This window comes from Oncorhynchus masou, chromosome 1, assembly GCF_036934945.1.
Source record: "Oncorhynchus masou masou isolate Uvic2021 chromosome 1, UVic_Omas_1.1, whole genome shotgun sequence".
NCBI classification, from domain to species: domain Eukaryota; kingdom Metazoa; phylum Chordata; class Actinopteri; order Salmoniformes; family Salmonidae; genus Oncorhynchus; species Oncorhynchus masou.
The window spans coordinates 13,827,859-13,851,688 of record NC_088212.1 but is presented as its reverse complement, the minus strand read 5'-3'; the positions used below and the strand labels follow the sequence as shown (position 1 = coordinate 13,851,688).

The following is a 23,830-nucleotide window of genomic DNA, read 5'->3' as shown; positions in this document are numbered from 1 at the left end:
GTCTACAGTGCAGGGCAGGTCTGTGCCAACTGTCTGAGTGGCTCCATAGTGAAACCTATATGACCAAGCAGCACAATATCCCCCAGGACAAGGGAAGCACAAGAAAAATAAAACACTATTCAATGCATATTATACACACAGGTTGGGTGAACTTAGGTCTGGTGAATCAACATTCCTCTGTTTGGATTCACGCAGTCAATTAAAACACAGTAAATTATTGTATGAAGCAATGTACAGGTAAGTGCCAAAATAAAGGAAACACTTCAGTAAACGAAGGATACAAAGTATACTGAAAGCAGGTGCTTCCACACAGGTGGGGTTGATTAATTAATTAACATCATGCTTAGAGTCATGTATAAAAATGATTTTGTCTTCCATGGCTAGAAGAGAGAGGTCTCAAAGGGGCATAGGGAGTGTAAAGTGTCTGTGTTTCTCAGCCACCAGATCTCAACACAATTGAACACTTATGGGAGATTCTGGAGAGGTGCCTGTGATAGCATTTTCAACCTCCATCAACAAAACACCAAATTATGGAATTTCTCGTGGAAGAATGGTGTCTCATCCCTCCAATAGAGTTCTAGACACTTGTAGAATATATGCCAGGCTAACCATGTGTATGTGACAAATAAAAGTGTATTTGATTGAAGCTGTTCCGGCTCGTGGTGGCCCAACGCCCTATTAAGACACTTTCTGTTGGTGTTTCCTTTATTCCGCCAGTTACATTACTAACAGGGAGATATTCTCAGACATCACTGGACATGGCACATCACCTGCCTTTTGATTAATTATGTTCCCAATAACTACAGTGACCTCCCTGGTCTTCCATCTCCACTCTGTAGTGGTTAGATTACTGTCCTCTCAGCTACTGTTTAGCATGTAAAGGGGATATTGCATTGTGTTGGCCTGAGGCAGTTTGGCTTGCTCCGCTCCTGATTACATTGTATGAGCTCCTCTAGCCCCTGTCCGTCCCTGTGTCTGTCCCCCTGTATGTACCTCTTCATTCATCTCCCCCACTGACTATCTGTCATTATGTAGACGGCTGCTGGCTCTGTGAGGGGATGTCTGACTGTCTGTAGTGTACCTGACTAACTGTACTCACTATGGGCTCTCTACCTCTTCCATCTGTCTCTCTAAAATCAGGTCAAGTCCCCCATTGGGTTTTAAATGAGCGCAGAGAGCTTTTCATATGAACACCAGTCTAAATTCCCTGTCCTGACGTTCACCTATCAGCGCTTTCCGAAGCGAAAGGCCTTTTTGTTGTGATGGTCTTTGGTCAGTGTGGGAACCCTATTGGACAAGGGCTTGGCTGTTATGTTGTTATGACAGGAAACACCTTGGGAAAAATCGCATATCCGCACGGACACATACCTTTCTACACCTCCCAGAATGGATTGCTTAAGTCTTCAAAACGTATTTTGTCTGCGCCACACACAGGAATGGGTTTGTCTAGAACTTTCCACCACATCAGGTACAGTTAGTCAGGATGTTTATTCTGATGCCCCATCACCTCAGACTGAGGAGACACAGAAGCAGCCCGTAGCTACCACCAGCACTGTATAATGGAATGCGTTGAGCGACAGGGTCACTGCTGGAGCAGCACATACAGTACGGGACGGGGTCACTGTGCTGGAGCAGCACATACAGTACGTGACAGGGTCACTGCTGGAGCAGCACATTCAGTACGGGACGGGGTCACTGTGCTGGAGCAGCACATTCAGTACGTGACGGGGTCACTGTGCTGGAGCAGCACAGTCAGTACGTGACGGGGTCACTGTGCTGGAGCAGCACATACAGTACGTGACGGGGTCACTGTGCTGGAGCAGCACATACAGTACGTGACGGGGTCACTGTGCTGGAGCAGCACAGTACGTGACGGGGTCACTGTGCTGGAGCGGCACATACAGACGTGACGGGGTCACTGTGCTGGAGCAGCACATACAGTACGTGACGGGGTCACTGTGCTGGAGCAGCACATACAGTACGTACGTGACGGGGTCACTGTGCTGGAGCAGCACATTCAGTACGTGACGGGGTCACTGTGCTGGAGCAGCACATTCAGTACGTGACGGGGTCACTGTGCTGGAGGGCACATACAGTGCGTGGACGGGTCACTGTGCTGGAGACATACAGTACGTGACGGGGTCACTGTGCTGGAGCACGTGACGGGGTCACTGTGCTGGAGCAGCACATACAGTACGTGACGGGGTCACTGTGCTGGAGCAGCATTCATACACGGGGTCACTGTGCTGGAGCGTCAGACGTGACGGGGTCACTGTGCTGGAGCAGCACATACAGTACGTGAAGGGGTCACTGTGCTGGAGCGGCACATACAGTACGTGACGGGGTCACTGTGCTGGGAGCACATACAGCACACTGTGCGGGGAGCTGGAGCACATACAGTACGTGACGGGGTCACTGTGCTGGAGCAGCACGTGACGGGGTCATTCAGTACAGTACGTGACGGGGTCACTGTGCTGGAGCAGCACATACACGTGAAGGGGTCACTGTGCTGGAGCAGCACATACAGTACGTGCGGGGTCACTGTGCTGGAGCAGCACATACAGTACGTGACGGGGTCACTGTGCTGGAGCAGCACATCACGTGACGGGGTCACTGTGCTGGAGCAGCACATACAGTACGTGACGGGGTCACTGTGCTGGAGCAGCACATTCAGTACGTGACGGGGTCACTGTGCTGGAGCAGCACATACAGTACGTGACGGGGTCACTGTGCTGGAGCAGCACATACAGTACGTGACGGGGTCACTGTGCTGGAGCAGCACATACAGTACGGACGGGGTCACTGTGCTGGAGCAGCACATACAGTACGTGACGGGGTCACTGTGCTGTGCTGGAGCAGAGCAGTCACTGTGCTGGAGCAGCACATACAGTACGTGACGGGGTCACTGTGCTGGAGCAGCACATACAGTACGTGACGGGGTCACTGTGCTGGAGCAGCACATACAGTGTGACGGGGCTGGAGCAGCACATACAGTACGTGACGGGGTCACTGTGCTGGAGGGTGACGGGGTCACTGTGCTGGAGCAGCACATACAGTACGTGACGGGGTCACTGTGCTGGAGCAGCACATACAGTACGTGACGGGGTCACTACAGTACGTGACGGGGTCACTGTGCTGGAGCAGCACATACAGTACGTGACGGGGTCACTGTGCTGGAGCAGCACATACAGTACGTGACGGGGTCACTGTGCTGGAGCAGCACATACAGTACGTGACGGGGTCACTGTGCTGGAGCAGCACATACAGTACGTGACGGGGTCACTGTGCTGGAGCAGCACAGTCAGTACGTGACGGGGTCACTGTGCTGGAGCAGCACATACAGTACGTGACGGGGTCACTGTGCTGGAGCAGCACACAGTACGTGACGGGGTCACTGTGCTGGAGCAGCACAGACAGTACGTGACAGGGGGAAGTGTATTTCACAGGCAGCAGCACAGTCTGGTCTGGCTGTTTTGTCCATGTTTGGATAGAGGAAATGAACGCGGCGCTGAGCGACGTCTGTGTTCCTCATTCAACTCCAGTCGGTCTCCATTCCAACACCGCGTCAGACACACAGACTGACTGACTTGCTAATGGCTATAAATAGCAGTCTGAGCCCAGGTCACAACTCCAAAAGAGACAAGAGATGAGAGGGAGGGAGATTAGGAGTGCGGAAGGAAAGAGAAAAATAACATGGGGGGGGGGTGGTGGTGGTAAACTGGGAAAAAGAAGAAGAGACTGGAGTTAGAAGGGGAGAAGAGGGAAACATATTAGGAGGGCCCAACACAACCTCTGATTCTCTCTCCATAGTTATCACCATAGAGATAGAGTTTGAAACAGGAGGGAGAGCTGTTGAGTGAGTTTTTTTTCTTTTTTTTCTGTCATACCCAGAGCACAGATATGCCATCAAAACAAGATTGGTTCCCCTAGACATCCCATGGATGGTTCTAATGTAAGCTGTATATCTTAGCATGAAACCTCCGGATACATCCCATCTGGCCCCCACTATCTGTGTATCTACAGGAAGTTGTATCGTGTTAGGAGAGTGGGCTCTCCACAAATCTCTCAACCCTCCACTGAACTCAATGCAGGGGTTGTTGACACTCCACCTATAAATCTCACTATTGTTTGTAGGAGAGGTATAGAGCTGGAAAGAGGAAGAGATTAAACATATTGCCGTTGTGTGTAGGGGTGGTAGAGAGGTGTGAAAAGGGGTAATGAAAAGAAGAAAAGAACGTTGTACAATATCAATATTTTTCAGGACATTGAGTTGCTGTTCTCATCATTCAAGTTAAAGGTATAAACGTGAACTTTGGAAACCTTACAAAACCGTACAGAAACCTTATGGAATGGCCTGACCAGTTGAAGACCATGACGCAGGGCATATTGTGATCCAAGTCTGGCTCTTAGAGCTCTGAACAGTGTGGTGTGTTTGAGTATTTCCACAGACACACATTAAAATGGGTGAGATGGACTAGGGAATGGTAAATGCCTGAATAATTAAGATCAGAGCTCTTTCCTCTGTACTGCACCATCTGCATATGCCATGTTCATCTTTGAAATGGTCGAGCGTGTTGGAGGTACGACAGTCTCTACTGCCATTGTTACTGGCTCTCTCTCTCCCGCTGTGTGTCCGTTCACGTGTGTGCTAGACTATGTGCTCAGTTATCTCCCTGTTTGTTTATGACTGTGCTGAGGTTAGCTTTGTTGGCTCCAGTAATGATGTACAGATTTCATTCTCATTGTTAATTGCTTCCACAAAAATACTTGAACATTTTCCCAGCTATGACATCATGTTGTTTTCTCTCCTCTCTTCCTTTCCTTCCCTTTATCCTTCTCTTTTGTTCTCCCCATCCTCACTTTCTCTCCCCCTCCCACTCCTTCCTCCTCCTCCCCCCACATCCCCATTTTCTTTGACCCCTCTATTCTCTCTATCCTTCCCTCTCTCTGTCTGAGCTCATACATGGCTGGGGTAGAGGTTGGCTGCTTTAGCACTGGGCTTGGTCTGTTATTCCCATCAGCCTGTGCAGGCAGGAAACCCACATGTGTGAAGAGTGGGAGGGAGGGGGAGGGAGCTGGCTTGCTCTGGATCCTATTAGCTATCCCAGCAGCAGTGGCGGTCAGTGCCGTTTATGATGAGGGAGGCCGTTTGTTTTCCTGAGCATGGCCTTATCTCTATTACAGCATATTGGATGACTGTCATTCATATTCCATTCACCCAGTTCAATGTAACATCGATAGGTTTAGGCTACTACATGATACTCGAGAGAGAAATTTGAGATGATAGACAGTGACACATTCAATACCGCATTGCACACTCTTGCCTGTATCTAGCTGATCTAGGGTGTAATCATTAGTCCAACAGTTGCAAACAGTTTCTATTGGACAAATTCTGGTATTTTTTATCCCTGTTTCATTTGCTTCCGTTTAAGAAACGTTTTTCAACAGAATCGGTGGAATGAATACACGCCTGATCATGCAAAAACACTTTCCACGTTGTATTCGTTGTAGCCTCTGCACTCTCCTCCTCTCACCTTTTCCCTTCGTTTGTGGGCTTCAATGAACAACATTTCAGCTGTATGTGACCAGCCGAAAAAACCTTTCCAAGCCAAACTGCTACACACAGCCTACATCGATGTCCCCATATTAGCCAAAGTAACGTCCTAGTCAACATAACTAATGCGTTAGTAAACCCGCTATAATCATGCAGTTATGTTACAGTGAATAGTCAGTAAGCAATTACACCGGCAGTCCCCGGTGGCAATAAATTAATAAAACCAAAAGCTTACCTTGACTTGGAAGAGTTCCAGTGTTGTGTTGGATAGTCATAGCCAGCTAGTTAACATAACATAGCATCCCTCTGTTTGAGCTGGGTGTTTGAGTGACTATTGAAGTCTGAAAGTGGAAAAATGACTCTCTTAAGTACTAGCTGTGGGGACCTTTATTGCAAAACAGTGTGCTTTAATAAATTATTTGGTGATGTGAATATATTTAGTATAGTATCTAAAGATGACATTTTTATGAAATTCACTGAGGGGGATGGTCCTCTCCGTTCTCATCTGAGGAGCCTCCACTGCCCAGCAGACACTATTACACTCTGAGCTACTTCTCCCCTGTCCCAGTAAAATATTGATGTTTAGCTGTGTAGCATAGGTTAGCATGTAATTCAAATCAAATTTTATTGGTCACATACACATATTTAGCAGATGTTATTGTGGCTGTAGCAAAATGCTTGTGTTCCTGGCTCCAACAGTGCAGTAATATCTAACAGTGCAGTAGTATCTAAAAACAATTCACAACAATACACACATCTAAAAGTAAAGGAATGGAATTAAGAAATATATAAATATTAGATTGAGCAATGTTGGAGAGGCTATTAATAAAATATGGTAGAATAGAATACATTATATACATATCAGCAGTAAAGCAGTATGTAAACATTATTTAAAGATTGTTAAAGTGACTAGTGTTCCATTCTTAAAGTGTCCAGTGATCCCAAGTCTATGTATATAGGGCAGCAGCCTCTAAGGTGTAGGGTTGCGGCTAGTGATGGCTGTTTAACAGTCTGATGGCCTTTAGATAGAAGCTGTTTTTCAGTCTCTCTCTCTCTTTTCAGTCTCTCGGTCCCAGCTGTGATGCACCTGTACTGACTTCGCCTTCTGGATGATAGCGGGGTGAACAGTCCGTGTCTCGGGTGGTCGATGATCTTTTTGGCCTTCCTGTGACATCGGGTGCTGTAGGTGTCCTGGAGGGCAGGTAGTTTGCCCCCAGTGATACGTTGGGCAGACCGCACCACCCTCTGGAGAGTCCTACGGTTGCGGGCGGTGCAGTTGCCGTACTGTCTATCTATGTAATGCAGGTTTAGTCATGTAGTGTATTGGCCCAGCGTCGTCCGGGTTTGGCCGGTGTAGGTCGTCATTGTAAATACATTTGGGTAGCATCATAGCCATCATATCAATGAAAAGTATGATGATTCCACTCTTTCTTCTTTTTACCCCTTTTTCTCTCTAATTTCATGGTGTCCAATTAGTAGTTAGTCTTGTTCCATTGCTGCAACTCCCGTACGAGAGCCGTGCATCCTCCAAAACACAGCCCAGCCGAGTCGCTCTGCTTCTTGACACAATGCCCACTTAACCCGGAAGCCAGCTGAACCAATGTGTCGGAGGAAACACCGTACAACTGGCGACTGTGTCAGCGTGCACTGCGCCTGGGCCGCCACAGGAGACGCTAGTGCGCGATGGGACAAGAACATTCTTACCGGCCAAACCCTCCCCTAACCTGGACGATGCTTGGCCAATTGTGCGCCACCCCATCAGTCTCCCGGTCCTGGCCGGTTGCGACAGAACCTGGACTCGAACCAGGACCTCTAGTGGCACAGCTACCACTGCGATGCAGTGCCTTAGACCACTGCACCACTCAGGGGGCCCATTCCACATTGTTTATATTTTTAAATCTGTTTATTCAGTCGTGGCCTTTTGATCTGGGCAGAATGTCTGTGGACAGAATTTGCGTCTGTATGTCAGAGCCTGACTCCATCCCACAGATCTTAACAAAGCTGTGGACCCTCACAGCCAGTCAACTCTCAGTGGGTTGAGAATGTAATCATAACTCCTTCAGTGCATTTATGACCTTTTGAACTGGCCCCTGTTAGACGGTGACCTCTAACCTTTTGGAATGCCTGTAGTAATAATCAGAGGAGAAACCAGGGGCAAGTTTTCCACCAATGTTATTCACATGAAACTCAAGAGGGAAACAGACAAGATGGACGGCGGGACAGACGGACCAAACTTTATTGGTCACGTTCACAGACACAAGGTTGAGTCAGACAGACACAGTGGATGGGCGCTTGCTTTCATGGTGGTGGTTCTTGTTAGAGATGAGCTGAATCTAAGCCCCGCCCACCGCAACCCACTACCCTGAGAAAGCTGTGCAAGTCTGCCTCGTGACACGCCGAGCCAGCGCACTGCTAACACTAGGGGGGAACAACAGGGACATTATTGCGTCCTCATCACACACACACGCACACTGTCTTAACTCTTGCTATTGATTTGTCCCTCAGAGGACAATAGTCACAATAACATACTAAATCAGACCTAGTCAGTCAGTCTGCTGAGGTCTGTATAGAGATGAGGTGTAGGAATCAATCAATGTACTCAGTGTCTGTGGGCTACTGTATAGCGCTGTTAGAATAAACTGCGACCACAGGGACCTCTTCAGGGACCTCTTCAGGGACCTCTTCATTGTTCTTCTATTCAGTCTTTCTAGAGCAGTGGTATTCAAAGTCAGAGTCGCGGGGGAATTGCAGTGGGGTCACCAAATTATTATTTTTTAAATATATTTTAAGGGCGATCCAGAAATTAAGATCACAGATTATTCTATGGGACAATACATTTTTGAGAAATAGAATTAGAGCAATAGAATTTTAATGTCTAAATGTATTTATTGGTCCTCCTTTAAGAGATAAAAATGTAATGCATTTAAGGTTATTTATTGATGTAAAAATCTTAATTGACCTATTTTTTTTTAAGGTTGTGTCATTGGATTTCGACAGATTTTCTGGTGAAAAAATGGGGTCCCCAGAACTTCTGCCGACAAAATGGGGTCCCTGCTGAAAAAGTTTGAATGTCACTGTTCTAGAGGTCTTACTTCTCTGTCCTTTACTGTATCTGCCAGGAGATTGATACTTGTAAAACAAACTTTTTGTTGTCCTTCAAATGTGTGATTTGTATCGTTTAACATCTCCTTTGTGAACGTGCTGATACTGAAGGTTTGACAAGGTTCAATCAGTCTCAATGGGACAACCTTGAAACAATGAAGTGATATTATATGTTAACTGTACTGACATGCTCTACACTACACACCCACTGTGACTCCATACAGGAGCCCACTCCAAACTCTGAGTCAGTGCCTGCAAATCTCTCTCTATCTCAACAGTAAACCTGTTTCTGCTCTGTTTCACCTGTTTGAAAGTGAGGTGAATTGTTCCAGGCATTTTACTTATAGGGCAAAGGGTTCCACACACACACACACAAATGTACACAACCACACATATACACACACAGAGGTAGGTCTCTCACCTTTGTCCTGGTGCTCTTTCCCCCTGGACTCTCCTCTGCTGGTCCAGATGTCAGGGACACACCCACCAGCTGGCCTAGGAGCTCCAGCATAGGCAGATTTCCTCCCTCCCTCCTGTCCTGACCCCCACCCCCACATTGTCAGTGGTTCTATACAGTAGAATGTCACCTGTGACCTGAGCTGAGATTGAGTCATAACCTGCCCTACTGCTGTCTTTCTCGTGTCAATCAGAAACCCTGGGTTTCAGGTGAGAGTGAGGGATTCGGCCTGGAAAAACAATGTCACTGTGTGTTATTGCTCAGATATTGTGTAACAAATGCCTCACTTTCTTACGCTGGGCCGCTCACTAACAAGCATGATGGACAGGAAGAAAGAGAGAGGGAAGGAAGGAATGCGAGGAAAGGAGAGAGTCATGGTAAAAAAATAACTAATCTGCTGGCACATTTTAGAAATGCATTACTCTGTGGGGATGCAAGTTAGAGTTTAGCCAAACTACGCGCAACAAATGCCAAACACGTCCAAGTGTGTGTGCCTGTGTAGTGGTGACTTAACACGTGGTCTGTCCAGCTGTCTGTATGTTATTTAGTTATGGGCTAGAGGACATGTCATTCATCTATTTAGACAGATTAAACACCAACTTTTATATAATTTTAGGAACTTCCTACACTCTTTGGAATGAGAAGATCAAAGATCCTACTAGGAGAAACAGTCAACATTAAACCAGGCTTTTATAGCGGGACACTAATCTGGATGTTTATAAGAAATCCCGCTATACGAACCATCAAACAGGCAAAGCGTCAATACAGGACTAAGATTGAGTCCTACTACACCGGCTCTGATGCTCGTCGGATGTGGCAGGGCTTGCAAACTATTACGGACTACGAAGGAAAACCCAGCCATACGCTGCCCATTGACTCAAGCCTACTGGATGGGCTAAATGCTTATTTTGCTCGCTTCGAGGCAAGCGACACGGAAGCATGGATGAGAGCACCACATCCGACAAGTGTCAAAGCCGGTGTAGTAGGGTTGAATCTTAGCCCTGTATTGACACGTTGCCTGTATGATGGTATGTCTGAATGCATAGCGGGATTTCTTATCAGCATATGGATTAGTGTCCCGCTTCTTGAAAGCGGCAGCTCTAGCATTTAGCTCGGTGCTAGCTGTCCATGGCTTCTGGTTGGGATATGTATGTACGGTCACTGTGGGGATGATGTTGTCGATGCACTTATTGATGAAGCCGGTGACTGAGGTGGTGTACTGCTCAATGCCATTGGATACATCCTGTAACATATTCCAGTCTGTGCTAGCAAAACAGTCCTGTAGCGTAGCGTCTGCGTCATCTGACCACCTCCGTATTGAGAGAGTCACTGGTACTTCCTGCTTTAGTTTTTGCTTGTAAGCAGGAGTCAGGAGGATAGAATCATAGTCAGCTTTTTTCCCCTCTGGTTGCACATGTGACATGCTGGTAGAAATGCGGTAAAACGGAATTAAGTTTCCCTGCATTAAAGTCCCCGGCCACTAGGAGTGCCGCTTCTTGATGAAAATGTTCTTGTTTGCTTATGGCCTTATACAGCTCGTTGAGTGCGGTCTTAGTGTCAGCGTAGGCTTATGGTGTTAAATAAGACGGCTACGAAAAATGTAGATAGTGTGGTCTACAGCGTATCATGAGGTACTCTACCTCAGGGGAAAAATACCTTGACTAGCTTAATATTAGACAGCGCACCAGATGTTATTGAAAAATAGACACACATCTCCACCCCTCTTCTTACTGGACGTAACTGTTCTGTCCTGCCTATGCATGGAAAACCAAGCCAACTGTATATTATGTGTCGTCGTTCAGCCACGACTCGGTGAAACATAAGATATTACAGTTTTTAATGTCCCGTTGGTAGGATGGTCTTGAATGGATCTCATCCAGTTTATTCCCCAGTGATTGCACGTTGGCTAATAGAACGGATGGTAGAGGCAGGTTACCCACTCTCCAACAAATTCTCAGAAGGCACCCTGATCTCCGCCCCCTGTATTTCTTTATTTTCTTAATGTGAATGACAGGGATTTGGGCCTTGTCTTGGAGCAACATTATATCCTTTGCGTCCGACTCATTAAAGAAAACATCTTCGTCCAGTTTGATGTCAGTAATCACTGTTCTGATGTCCAGAAGCTCTTTTCGGTCATAAGAGACAGTAGGATCAACATTATGTACAAAATAAGTTACAAACAATGCGGAAAATACACACAAAATAGCACAACCGGTTAAACGGCAGCCATCCCATCCGGCGCCATTCATCCCATCGGCCCTTTTCGGCTATGCATCCTTTAAAAGCAATGTTACCTTGGTCACCGAGATCACAATCAAAGTAAACGCTGCAGATGTCTGCTCCATTGGAAATAACTTTTATATGTCAACTGAACCCTGGCCTGAATCTCTGGGTCCATGGTTGTGATGATGCAGTGTGTTTGTGCTTCTGTCACTAGGCTGTCTCTCTTTTTCCCCACAGGGCTCTGTTCACCTACGATGGGGCCACTAACAACCTCAAACTGGCTGACTCTGGAGGTAAAGCTTACTGGACGATTTGAACTTGTCACCTTTTTTGAATTTGAATTTTCCAAAATGATAAGTTGGTGGTGTTTATTAATCTCTCGGTCCGTCTCTCTCTTTCTTTCGCTCTCTCTATCTCAATCCCACCCCCTCTCTCGTCTCCTACAGCAGGTGGAGTGGTGGAGCTGTCAGAGAAGTTCCTCATAGCCAGACCTCAGTATGGGCTCTGCAGGGTGGGCTCAGCCGAGGTAGGAGGCCCTCGCGTCGCCATGATCTGCTGGGTGAGTGTCGTCCACTACAACATGGCCCTCTGAATGGACGTGGTACCATATATTAACTCTATTTACCTGTTGCTGTGTCTCAGGTGCTTGAAGTAGAAGTGGCCCATAACCACAGCTCTAGGATCAGATTCCATACCCTCAATCCTATCCTTAACCATTAGAGTAAAATATTTTTTCCATCCTTCTATCAGAGGTTAGGGACAAGCTTTGGTTCCCATTGGCTCATGCCACTGTTCGATGTGTTTCGATTGGCCCTTGGTCTGGGGGTCAACGTGTGTGATGTGTCAGCTAAATTGCTGACACCGGATGCCAGGCCTAGCTTTTTACTGATACCAATTATTTTGACTGATGCGCGCGCGCACACACACAAGCAGGGCAACCGATGCTTAGAATGTTCCCAATGTGCTTCACTGGTCCCGTATCTAGGGCGACCTTGTGGAATGTTGTGGTGGGGTCAGAGGTTGCATCTGTAGCCAGTCAGGCAGCTACACAAACACACACACAAATCAGAAACTTGTGAAACATTATTATATTAAACGTCATTATATTGTATATGATATGTAACATGATAATAATGGTAGGCTCTCTCTATAACGTTGGGAAATGATTCCACAAGGATGTACATGCAGTACCTGATGACAGAAGACTGAAGCCAGACTTTCTGATAATGAGCCTCTCTCTGGCTCCCTCAGACTAATTATGTAGTGTGTGTGGGTCTCCAGGTCGGGCCAAACGTGGATGAGAACCGCAGGACAGAATGTGCCAGCCATGTGCCCGCTATCAAGACCTTTTTCAAGGTACGGTACCATACCACTCACACCCTTGCCCTGCCCTAAGCTGCCATTTTGTCTGTTGGTCGTACAGTCATCCAGTCAGTGACCTCATTGCAGCTGCAGCATTTGATAGTATTCAGGAGTGGCATGATTAATATGAGAGTTAAGTGTTTTCTCTATCTCCTACATCCTGTGTTGGTACCATTGTGGAATGTTACTCTGTTTCTTCTCTTCACTGTTTCTCTAACAATGAATAATGGATAAACACCCTCCTATAGTAACTGTTGTCAAGACAATACAGAGAGTTGGTGTTTCTTGTGTAGAAAAGGGTGGAACTGGCCTGACCAGGAACGGGGGAATGAATAGTGATGTTGTTACACTTGGTAAGACACACACATACACATCGCACCAGCATGTGCATTATACACACATACACACACACACACACATACACACATACATACATACATACATACATACATACATACATACATACATACATACATACATACATACATACATACATACATACATACATTATGCACATACATACATATCAAACCAGCACATACATACATACATACATATCAAACCAGCACATGCATTATGCACATACATACATACATACATACATACATACATACATACATACATACATACATACATACATAATATCAAACCAGCACATGCATTATGCACATACATACATACATACATACATACATATCAAACCAGCACATGCATTATGCACATACATACATACATACATACATACATACATACATACATACATACATACATACATACATACATACATACATACATACATACATACATATCAAACCAGCACATGCATTATGCACATACAAACAAACACAATACTTAATAATCTGTCTCTCTCACATATAAACAAATACACACACATACTCTATATTTACACACAGTAGTTTACCTTTCATTGTTAAACGTGTTCCTGTCTTCAGTGCACTTCCTACCGCATGGGTTTGTATGGTCCAATGTCCAGGCTGGTGGCAGGAAGGCACGGGGGTAGGGGTCACCACAACATTGCCAACGAGATGGGCCTCCAGCGGGCACAACATAAACACTCACCAAGTGGTGACAGGGCCTCACAGGAAACAGAAAAAATAATGGTCCCTTCAGGGAGGAAGAGGAGGAGGTGTGTGTGTGTGTGTGTGTGTGTGTGTGTGTGTGTAAACTGTCCAGATGCTGGTTTGCTGTAAAATAGTATTTATTTAACATTTCCATCTTACTGCAGAGAAGTTTATGGGTCATCCATTCAGCCTATAGCCAGACCCCGTTGTTACTAGTTTACATATAAAGGTGTCGTCCATTCAGCCTATAGCCAGACCCCGTTGTTACTAGTTTACATATAAAGGTGTCGTCCATTCAGCCTATAGCCAGACCCCGTTGTTACTAGTTGACATATGAAGGTGTCATCCATTCAGCCTATAGCCAGACCCCGTTGTTACTAGTTGACATATAAAGGTGTCAACCGGTCGAATCCAGATGAATCCCTGGAATGGAGCAATTTTGTTTTGTCCCTTTTTTTATTGAATGTTTTACCCGGTTAAGTATTTGGCCTAGGAACCTCTGTGACCCCAGTCTCAGATATACCATAGATTGTGTGTGGCTTTATTACATAATAGGTAAAGTATGTGTTAGCGTTGAATAGAATGGTTTACTGAGATTTACCACCCAAACCCACTCCCTTTTCTCGGGATAAATAACTGCGAGAAAACGGCAAATTATATTATTTCTATGAACAGAATGATGTTAAATGATATGTGATGTGTAAGTCTGGTTTCTCTACAGACCACGGCCTACTCTGCTATCTGCATGATCAATCATCAGCGCTCAGGGTGGGACAGACAGTGCATCTCCATATGGAGCGCAGTTCACAATGCATGTATTATCTCATGAGAACTTAATTTTCTCGTGACAGGTAGGCCTATATTTGCTGCAGCAAAGCCTATGGTACAGTAATATTAGGACTGAATGCATGTCTAATTTACCCATCTCCATTTGGCTATCGGGGGTCATCATATTTTTTTAATTGTAATGTTGAATTTTTTTAATTGCAGCTGCAGAGTTTTAAAACAGCCAATTACTGGAATATTGTGGCTTCAAATCAATGCACACATGAGCGCACTCTCAGTCTCTCTCCATCAATTCCAGTCAAATTGCATCCAAAATAGATAGGCCTAATCCTATTCAAGATTGATTTTTATATATATATACACACACACACACACACACACACACACACACACACGTGTGTGTGCACCAGTCAAAAGTTGACACACCTACTCATTCAAGGGTTTTTCCTTTATTTTTACTATGTTCTACGTTGTATAATAATAGTGAAGACATCAAAACTATGAAATAATATGGGATCATGCAGTAACCAAAAACGTGTTTAACAAATCCAAATATATTTGAGATTCTTCAAAGTAGCCACCCTTTGCCTTGATGACAGCTTTGCACACTCTTGGCATTCTCTCAACCAGCTTCACCTGGAATGCTTTTCCAACAATCACGAAAGAGTTCCCACACATGCTGAGCATTTGTTGGCTGGTTTTCCTTCCCTCTGCGGTCCAACTCATCCCAAACCATCTCAATTGGGTCGAGGTCAGGTGATTGTGGAGGCCAGGTCATCTGATGCAGGAGCTTCATCACTCTCCTTCGTGGTCAAATAGCCCTTACACAGCCTGCGGGTGTGTTTGGGTCTGTCCTGTTGAAAAACAAATGCTAGTACCACTAAGCTCAAGCCAGATGGATGGCATATTGCTGCAGAATGCTGTGGTAGCCATGCTGGTTAAGTGTGCTTTGAATTCTAAATAAATCACAGACAGTGTCACCAGCAAAGCACCCCCACACCATCACACCACCTCCATCCTTCACGGTGGGAACCACAAATGCGGAGATCATGTGTTCATCTACCCCCGAATCTAACAAAGACACTGTGGTTGTAACCAAAAATCTAAAATTTGGACTAAAGGACAGATTTCCACAGGTCTAATGTCCATTTCTCCTGTTTCTTGGCCCTTTAGTAGTGGTTTCTTTGCAACAATTTGACCATGAAGGCCTGATTCACAGTCTCCTCTGAACAGTTGATGTTGAGATGTGTCTGTTACTTGAACTCTGAAGCATTTATTTGGGCTGCAATCTGAAGTGCAGTTAACTCTAATGAACTTATCCTCTGCAGCAGAGGTAATCCTGGGTCTTTTTTCCTGTGGCTTTCCTCATGAGAGCCAGTTTCATCATAGCACTTCATGGTTTTTGCAACTGGACTTGAAGAAACTTTCAAAGTTTTTGAAATGTTCTGCATTGACTGACCTTCATGTTTTAAAGTAATGATGGACTGTAATTTCAGTTTGCTTATTTGAGCTGTTCTTGGCATAATATGGATTAAGCCTAATTTGCTAAAAGACCATCTTCTATATATCACCCTTACCTTGTCACAGCACTGATTGGCTCAAATGAATTAAGAAGGAAAGAAATTCCACAAATTAACAAGGCACAGCTGTTAATTGCAATGCATTCCAGGTGACTACCTCATGAAGCTGGTTGAGAGAATGCAAAGATTGTGCAAAGCAAAGGGTGGCTACTTTGAAGAATTTCAAACATAAAATATATTTTGATTTGTTTAACACTTTTTTTGGTTACTACAATGATACCATATTTGTTATTTAATATTTTTGATGTCTTCACTATTATTCTACAATGTAGAAAAACCCTTGAATGAGTAGGTGTGTCCAATGTCAGATTAAAGCATCTGGGTATTATATTCACATTGCAGTCCTGCTGTTCTTTATGTTTGATGAGCCCTTTTTCTGAGACCTAGGCTTTCCCCATCTCTCTGTCATGTATTAGTCAACATTTTGTCTCCATCGTCCATGTGGGGTCTATAAAACCACGTGACGCTTGTGTCATACAGCGTTACTGGAAGGTGGCTTGGATTAATAAATACTTACTCAATCAGGACATACAGACAGAGCCAGTTTGCTTTTATAGGTTTGGCCAGTCACCTCAAAAGACTCATTCTTACTGTAACCTTGTAAAAGATGTGGCTTCCAGGAAGCTGTGTGAGGTGGTTAACTTCTCGGTAAAAGGACAAAACTCACTTAATCTCCTGATTCGTAATGTAATTTTGGTGAGTTGCTTTTTAGGAGAGACTTATTTCTGGTGTAGCGCCCTCGTGTGGTGGAAAGGGCACCAGTGCTCCGTCAACATGCATAGACATTGCGGCACTTCCAGCTGGCCTAATCCTGCTCTGTCTTGAGGCATATTAATACTCCTACAGTGTAGATTAATTTAATTCATTAAATATAGTGTATATCATACTATATTCATTAAATATAGTGTACGTTGTTGTTCCCAGTCAATATGTTAGAGAGCTATATTTGTTTAATACGAAAATACATTTGTGTTCCAGTCTGACAGTTCTATGAGAAGCTACAGCACCAACTGAAACAACAAACATGACAGAAGGAGAGACTAGGATGTCTAGAAGTAGTGGGAACTGGGTTATTATTGTTGTTTTTTGTCCAAAACCCTTGGAATTATTAGTCAGGATTAGCACATTGGGATGTGTTCTGACCGAGTTAGAAAGCCCCATGGCAATTCTATTCTCTCTTTCTCCCTCTGCAAGTCTCAGCTAGCAACTGTGTGAGAGGGTGAATCACCTGCAGCGTTTGAGTGAGTCTCATATTGTATCAACAAGTCTTTTGCACAATTGCTCATTGTTGCTCAATCTAAGTGGAAAAGACCAGTAGACCGTTAGGTAGACAGGTGACAGTGGAAGCAGTTGGGGTGAAAACTAAGGGGGGAAGATTTAGGGGAATGAAGGGAACGAGACAGGACACATATAGAGGAGGAAAGTAAAGGAGGGTAGGGGAAGGAGTAAGAATGGGAGGATAGAAGGTCTGAAAGAGGACAGGGTGTGTGAGGAGAGGACAGGGTGTGTGAGGAGAGGTCTATGAAAGAGGACAGGGTGTGTGTGAGGGGAAAGGGAAAAGAGGGGAAGAGAGAGGAGGGGGAGAGTGTATGTTAATGAGCAAGCTGATACCTTAGACAATATTAGGCAGAGGCCTTAGCGGAGACAGTATTAAGGAGAAGCCTATCATCTGAAACATAATGACAGGAGAGGCAGGAGATAATTTACACCCTCTTCACCACAACGCCCTCCTTCCTCCCTCAGGGGAACCTCACACTGCTTGCGAGAAGTTAGGGATGGGCGGAGGGAGAATTGAGGGAAGGAGGGGGGGGTAGTGCAACTATGTGTGGGCCTATTAAGTGTGAGCGGACCAAGTAATTAGGCGTCACTCTAAAGAGGAAAGGTGGAATAAACGAGTCAGGAGTAGGTTTTCTTGATTGAACACAGTTCTCTATTGAGGGCATTTGGTCAACACAAACACTCCAACATAATCCATGAAAATCTTCCAAGGAAAAACATACATCTTCTCCAGATGAAACAGGAACACGATACGATTATCTTTAAACTACAACAAAAGTCACAGGATTGTCACCGTCTTAGTGGTTCTTCATTCATAGCTCTTCTGTCTCGGTGGCCATGTTCCAGAGATAGTTCCCCCCTCTCTGCTGGTTCCATACTCTCTCTTATAGGGGAAGGATAATATGTTATTAGTACTGTCAGCTGTGCTTAATTGCCTCTGGTTACCTTGTCTCCCATGCCTTGTTGGCTACTATCCGTGAGCCCAGCCTGCCCTCTGGTGGTCCTTCTACATAAGATATTTGCGTCTGACTAACAGATTTCAGGTCATTACAATAGCTCCCACCTTGGGCCTATCATTTTAATTTTGAAAATGCTGCATCATTCACTCAGGTTTTGTCAAAATCGGGCCAGTGCTGTCTGAGATATTGCATGTGACTAACGAACGGACAGAGACAGGTCCACACTCTGGGGGACAATAAAAATCTAAATAGTGACACAATGAATAAATACACAGTGAATAAAGATAATGAGTAAAAATAACTTGGTTATATACAGGAAGTAGAAAATAACATGGTAATATACAGGAAGTAGAAAATAACATGGCTGTATACAGGAAGTAGAAAATAACATGGCTGTATACAGAGTCGATGTGCAGGGCTACGGGGTAGTTGAGGTAGATATGTACAGTGGCAAGAAAGTATGTGAACCCTTGGATTTAATAACTGGTTGACCCTCCTTTGGCAGTAATAACCTCAACCAAACGTTTTCTGTAGTTGCAGATCAGACCTTCACAACGGTCAGGAAGAATTTTAGACCATTCCTCTTTACAGAACTGTTTCAGTTCAGCAATATTATTGGGATGTCTGGTGTGAACGGCTCTCTTGAGGTCATGCCACAGCATCTCATTCGGGTTGAGGTCAGGACTCTGCCTGGGCCACTCAGGTTGAGGTCAGGACTCTGCCTGGGCCACTCAGGTTGAGGTCAGGACTCTGCCTGGGCCACTCAGGTTGAGGTCAGGACTCTGCCTGGGCCACTCAGGTTGAGGTCAGGACTCTGCCTGGGCCACTCAGGTTGAGGTCAGGACTCTGCCTGGGCCACTCAGGTTGAGGTCAGGACTCTCAGGTTGAGGTCAGGACTCTGCCTGGGCCACTCAGGTTGAGGTCAGGACTCTGCCTGGGCCACTCAGGTTGAGGTCAGGACTCTGCCTGGGCCACTCAGGTTGAGGTCAGGACTCTGCCTGGGCCACTCAGGTTGAAGTCAGGACTCTGCCTGGGCCACTCCAGAAGGCCTATTTTTTTCTGTTGAAGCCATTCTGTTGTTGACTTACTTCTGTGTTTTGGGCCGTTGTCCTGTTGCATCACCCAACTTCTGTTGAGATTCAGTTGGCGGACAGATAGCTTTATATTCTCCTGCAAAATGTCTTGATAAACTTGGGAATTTGTATTTCCGCCAATGATAGCAAGTTGTCCAGGTCCTGAGGCAGCAAAGCAGCCCCAAACCACACATTACAGTTGGGATGAGGTTTTGATGTTGGTGTGCTGTGGCATTCTTTCTCCACACAGTGTTGTGTGTTCCATGCAAACAACCCAACTGGAGTTTCATCTGTCCACAGAATATTTTGCCAGTAGCGCTATGGAAAATCCAGGTACACTGTTGCGAACTTCAGATGTGCAGCAATGTTTATTTTGGACAGCAGTGGCTTCTTCCGTGGTGTTCTCCCATGAACACCATTCTTGTTTAGTGTTTTTTTTATGTATATGTTTTGTTCGGTAAAGTTCATATTTATATCCAAAAATCTTATTTTACATTTGCATGTTACATTCAGTAGTTCCAAAACATGCAGTGATATTGCAGAGAGCCACATGAATTCACAGAAATACTAATTATAAATGTTGATGAAAATTCAAGTGTTATGCATGGAACTTTAGATACACTTCTCCTTAATGCAACCGCTGTGTCAGATTTCAAAAGAACTTTACGGAAAAAGCATTATCTGAGAACGGCGCTCAGAGCCAAAACCAGCCAGAGAAATATCCGCCATGTTGGGTAGTCAACATTAGTCATACATAGCATTATAAATATTCCCTTACCTTTGATCTTCATCAGAATGCACTCCCAGGAATCGCAGTTCCACAATAAATGCTTGTTTTGTTCGATACTGTCCATCATTTATGTCCAAATAACTTATTTTGTTAAGGCGTTTGTTAAACAAATCCAAAAGCACGATCTGGTCCAGTCGGACGAAAAGTTCAAAAAGTTATATTACATGTCGAAGAAACTTGTCAAACAAAGTATAGAATCAATCTTTAGGATGTTTTTATCATAAATGTTCAATAAGGTTCCAACCGGAGAATTCCATTGTCTGTAGAAAAGCAATGGAACGAAAGATACCTCTCATGTGAAAGCTCGTGACTGAGAACGAGGCTCCAGGCAGACCCCTTAGTCAAACAAACCCCATCCGACCCCCCTTCACACGAGAAGCCTGAAACAACGTTCTAAAGACGGTTGACATCTAGTGGAAGCCTTAGGAAGTGCAAAATAACCCATATCCCACTGTGTATTCGATAGGGGTGAGTTCAAAAACTACAAACCTCAGATTTCCCACTTCCTGTTTGGTTTTTGCCTGCCATATGAGTTCTGTTATACTCACAGACATCATTCAAACAGTTTTAGAAACTTCAGAGTTTGTTCTATCCAATACCAATACTAATATGCATATATTAGCATCTGGGACTGAGTAGGCGGCAGTTCACTCTGGGAACGCTATTCATCCAAAAGTGAAAATGCTACCCCCTATCCCAAGGACTCCAATTAGCTTTTGGAAAAGTCATGAGCCTAGGGGTTCACAGTTTTCCCAACCTACACTGTGAATGTTTAAATTCTGTATTCAATATAGACAAGAAAAAGACAATAATATGTGTGTTATTAGTTTAAACACACTGTGTTTTGTCTATTGTTGTAACTTTGATCAGATCAAATTTGATGACCAATTTATGCAGAAATCCAGGTAATTCCAAAGGGTTCATATACTTTGCCACTGTACATATAGGTAGGGGTAAAGTGGGTAAGCAACCAATAGATTATTGACATTAGCAGCAGTGTGTGTGGCGTCAGTGTGTGGGTGGGTAGAGTCCAGTATGTGTGCATAGATTCACTGCAATAAGAGTTTGTGCAGAAAAGAGTCAAAATGTCAAATGCTTGGTAAACAACAGGTGTAGACTGTGACAGTGAAACACTTACTTACAGGCCCTTTCCAACAATGCAGAGAGAAAGAAAATAGAGAAATAATAGAAAAGTAAAACAGGTCAAAATAGATGCACAATGAGTATTGATAACTTGGCTAGAAACAAGGGGTGAAGGGGTACAACTACCTCGTACCTGTGAAGGGGTATGAGGTAGATGTGTACATATAACTAGGAATAAAGTGACAGATCATAAACAGGAGCAGAGAGAACAGTTTAGAACTTAGGTGTCTGGAGTCTTTGACTATTTTTAGGGCCTTCGTCTGACACCGCGTGATATAGAGATCCTGGATGGCAGGGAGCTCTCCCCCAGTGATGTACTGGGCCCTCCGCAATACCCTCTAGCGCCTTGCGGTCGGATGCCAAGCAGTTGCAATACCAAGTGGTATAAAGATGCTCTCAATGGTGCAATTGTATTACTGGGACCCCAGTGTTGAGGGTCACCGTGGCAGATGTGTGTACCCTCACCACCTGGGGACATCCTGTCAGGAAGTCCCGGATCCAGTTGCAGAGGGAGGTGTTCTGTTGCAGGGTCCTTAGCTTAATGCACTATGAGGGCACTCTGGTGTTAAACGCTGAGCTGTAACACCATTCTCATGTAGGTGGTGTTCCTTTTGTCCAAGTGGGAAAGGGCAGTGTGGAGTGCAATAGAGATTGCGTCATCTGTGGATCTGTTGGGGCAGTATACGAATTGGAGTAGGTCCAGGGTTTCTGGGATGATGGTTTTGAAGTGAGCCATGACCAGCCTTTCAAAGCATTTCATGGCTACAGATGTGAGTGCTACGGGGCGATAATCATTTAGGTTACCTTGGCGTTCTTTGGCACGGGGACTATGGTGGTCTGCTTGAAAGAAGTTGGTATTACAGACAGTCAGCAAGAGGTTGAAAATGTCAGTGAAGACACTTGCCAGCTGGTCAGCGCATGCTCTGAGTACACATCCTGGTAATCACTTGTTATGAATCCAGACTGATTTTAGATTTCAAAAAAGTGTCAGATTTCAAAAAGGCTTTTTGGCGAAAGCAAACGATGCTATTATCTGAGGATAGCACCATAGTAAACAAAGAGAAGCATATTTCAATCCTGCAGGCGAGACAAAACGCAGAAATAAAAATATAATTCATGCCTTACCTTTGACGAGCTTCTTTTGTTGGCACTCCAATGTGTCCCATAAACATCACAAATGGTCCTTTTGTTCGATTAATTCCGTCGATATATATCCAAAATGTCAATTTATTTTGCGCGTTTGATCCAGAAAAACACCGGTTCCAACTTGCGCAACGTGACTACAAAATATCTCAAAAGTTACCTGTAAACTTTGCCAAAACATTTCAAACTACTTGTGTAATACAACTTTAGGTATTTTTAACGTAAATAATCGATACAATTGAAGACTGGATGATCTGTGTTCAATACAGGAAGAAAACAAACTGAAGCATGCTTGCTGGTCATGCGCCTCTATCTAACAGTACACTTCAAGTTACCCTCATTCTGGATGGCCGTACTTCTTCATTACACAAAGGAAAAACCTCAACCAATTTCTAAAGACTGACATCCAGTGGAAGCGGTAGGAACTGCAAGAATGTCTTTTTTCAATGAAAACCCATTGAAAAGAGTGACCTCAAAAAAACAAATCTGAATGGTTTGTCCACGGTGTTTCGCCTGCTAAATAAGTTTTGTTATACTCAGACATGATTCAAACAGTTTTAGAAACTTCAGAGTGTTTTCTATCCAGATCTACTAATAATATGCATATCTTCTGGGGATGAGTAGCAGACAGTTGAATTTGGGCATGATTTTCATCCAAAATTCTGAGTGCTGCCCCCTATCCTAGAGAAGTTAACCTGTTTAAAGGTCTTACTCATATCGGCTACGGAGAGTGTGATCACACAGTCGTCTAGAACAGCTGGTGCTGCGAGCATAGTTCAGTGTTGCTTGCCTCGAAGAGAGCATAGAAGGCATTTAGCATGTCTAGTAGGCTTGCGTCACTGGGCAACTCGCGGCTGCATTTCCTTTTGTATTCCACAATAGTTTGCAAGCCCTGCCACAAGCAACAGAGCCGGTGTAGTAGGATTCGATCTTAGTCCTGTATTGAAGCTTTGCCTGTTTGATGGTTCGTCGGAGGGTGTAGCGTGATTTCTTATAAGCCTCCGGGTTAGTGTCTCGCTCCTTGAAAGCGGTAGCTCTAGCCTTTAGCTCAGTGTGGGAGTTGCCTATAATCCATTTCTTAGAAAAGAAAAGAGGGTAGAGGCGGATGATTTACTCGCCTCCGTTGTTTAATCGGGGCACCCACACGTCGACCTCTATATTGCTGTCTTTCTGGTCCAGGTTGGTCATTCGTCATTGTTGAATATCTGCATCCTGTCTGCTCTTTCCACTTTCCCCTCACCTAATATGCAACAACTGTTTTACATTCCTTGTGCTTTCTGTGAATTCTCTCTTCCTCC

General features: G+C 44.6%; 1 protein-coding gene across 1 annotated transcript in view; it reads left to right on the top strand.

The window, feature by feature from the left end:
- si:dkey-40c11.2 (drebrin-like protein B) overlaps positions 1–23,830 on the top strand; it is a 50,036-nt gene that overhangs the window by 17,885 nt on the left and 8,321 nt on the right. Inside the window, exons 2-4 of the mRNA XM_064944307.1 lie at positions 11,574–11,629; positions 11,783–11,895; positions 12,618–12,692. Of these exons, the coding sequence (XP_064800379.1) occupies positions 11,574–11,629; positions 11,783–11,895; positions 12,618–12,692 (244 nt within the window). The remainder of the gene's footprint in view (positions 1–11,573; positions 11,630–11,782; positions 11,896–12,617; positions 12,693–23,830) is intronic.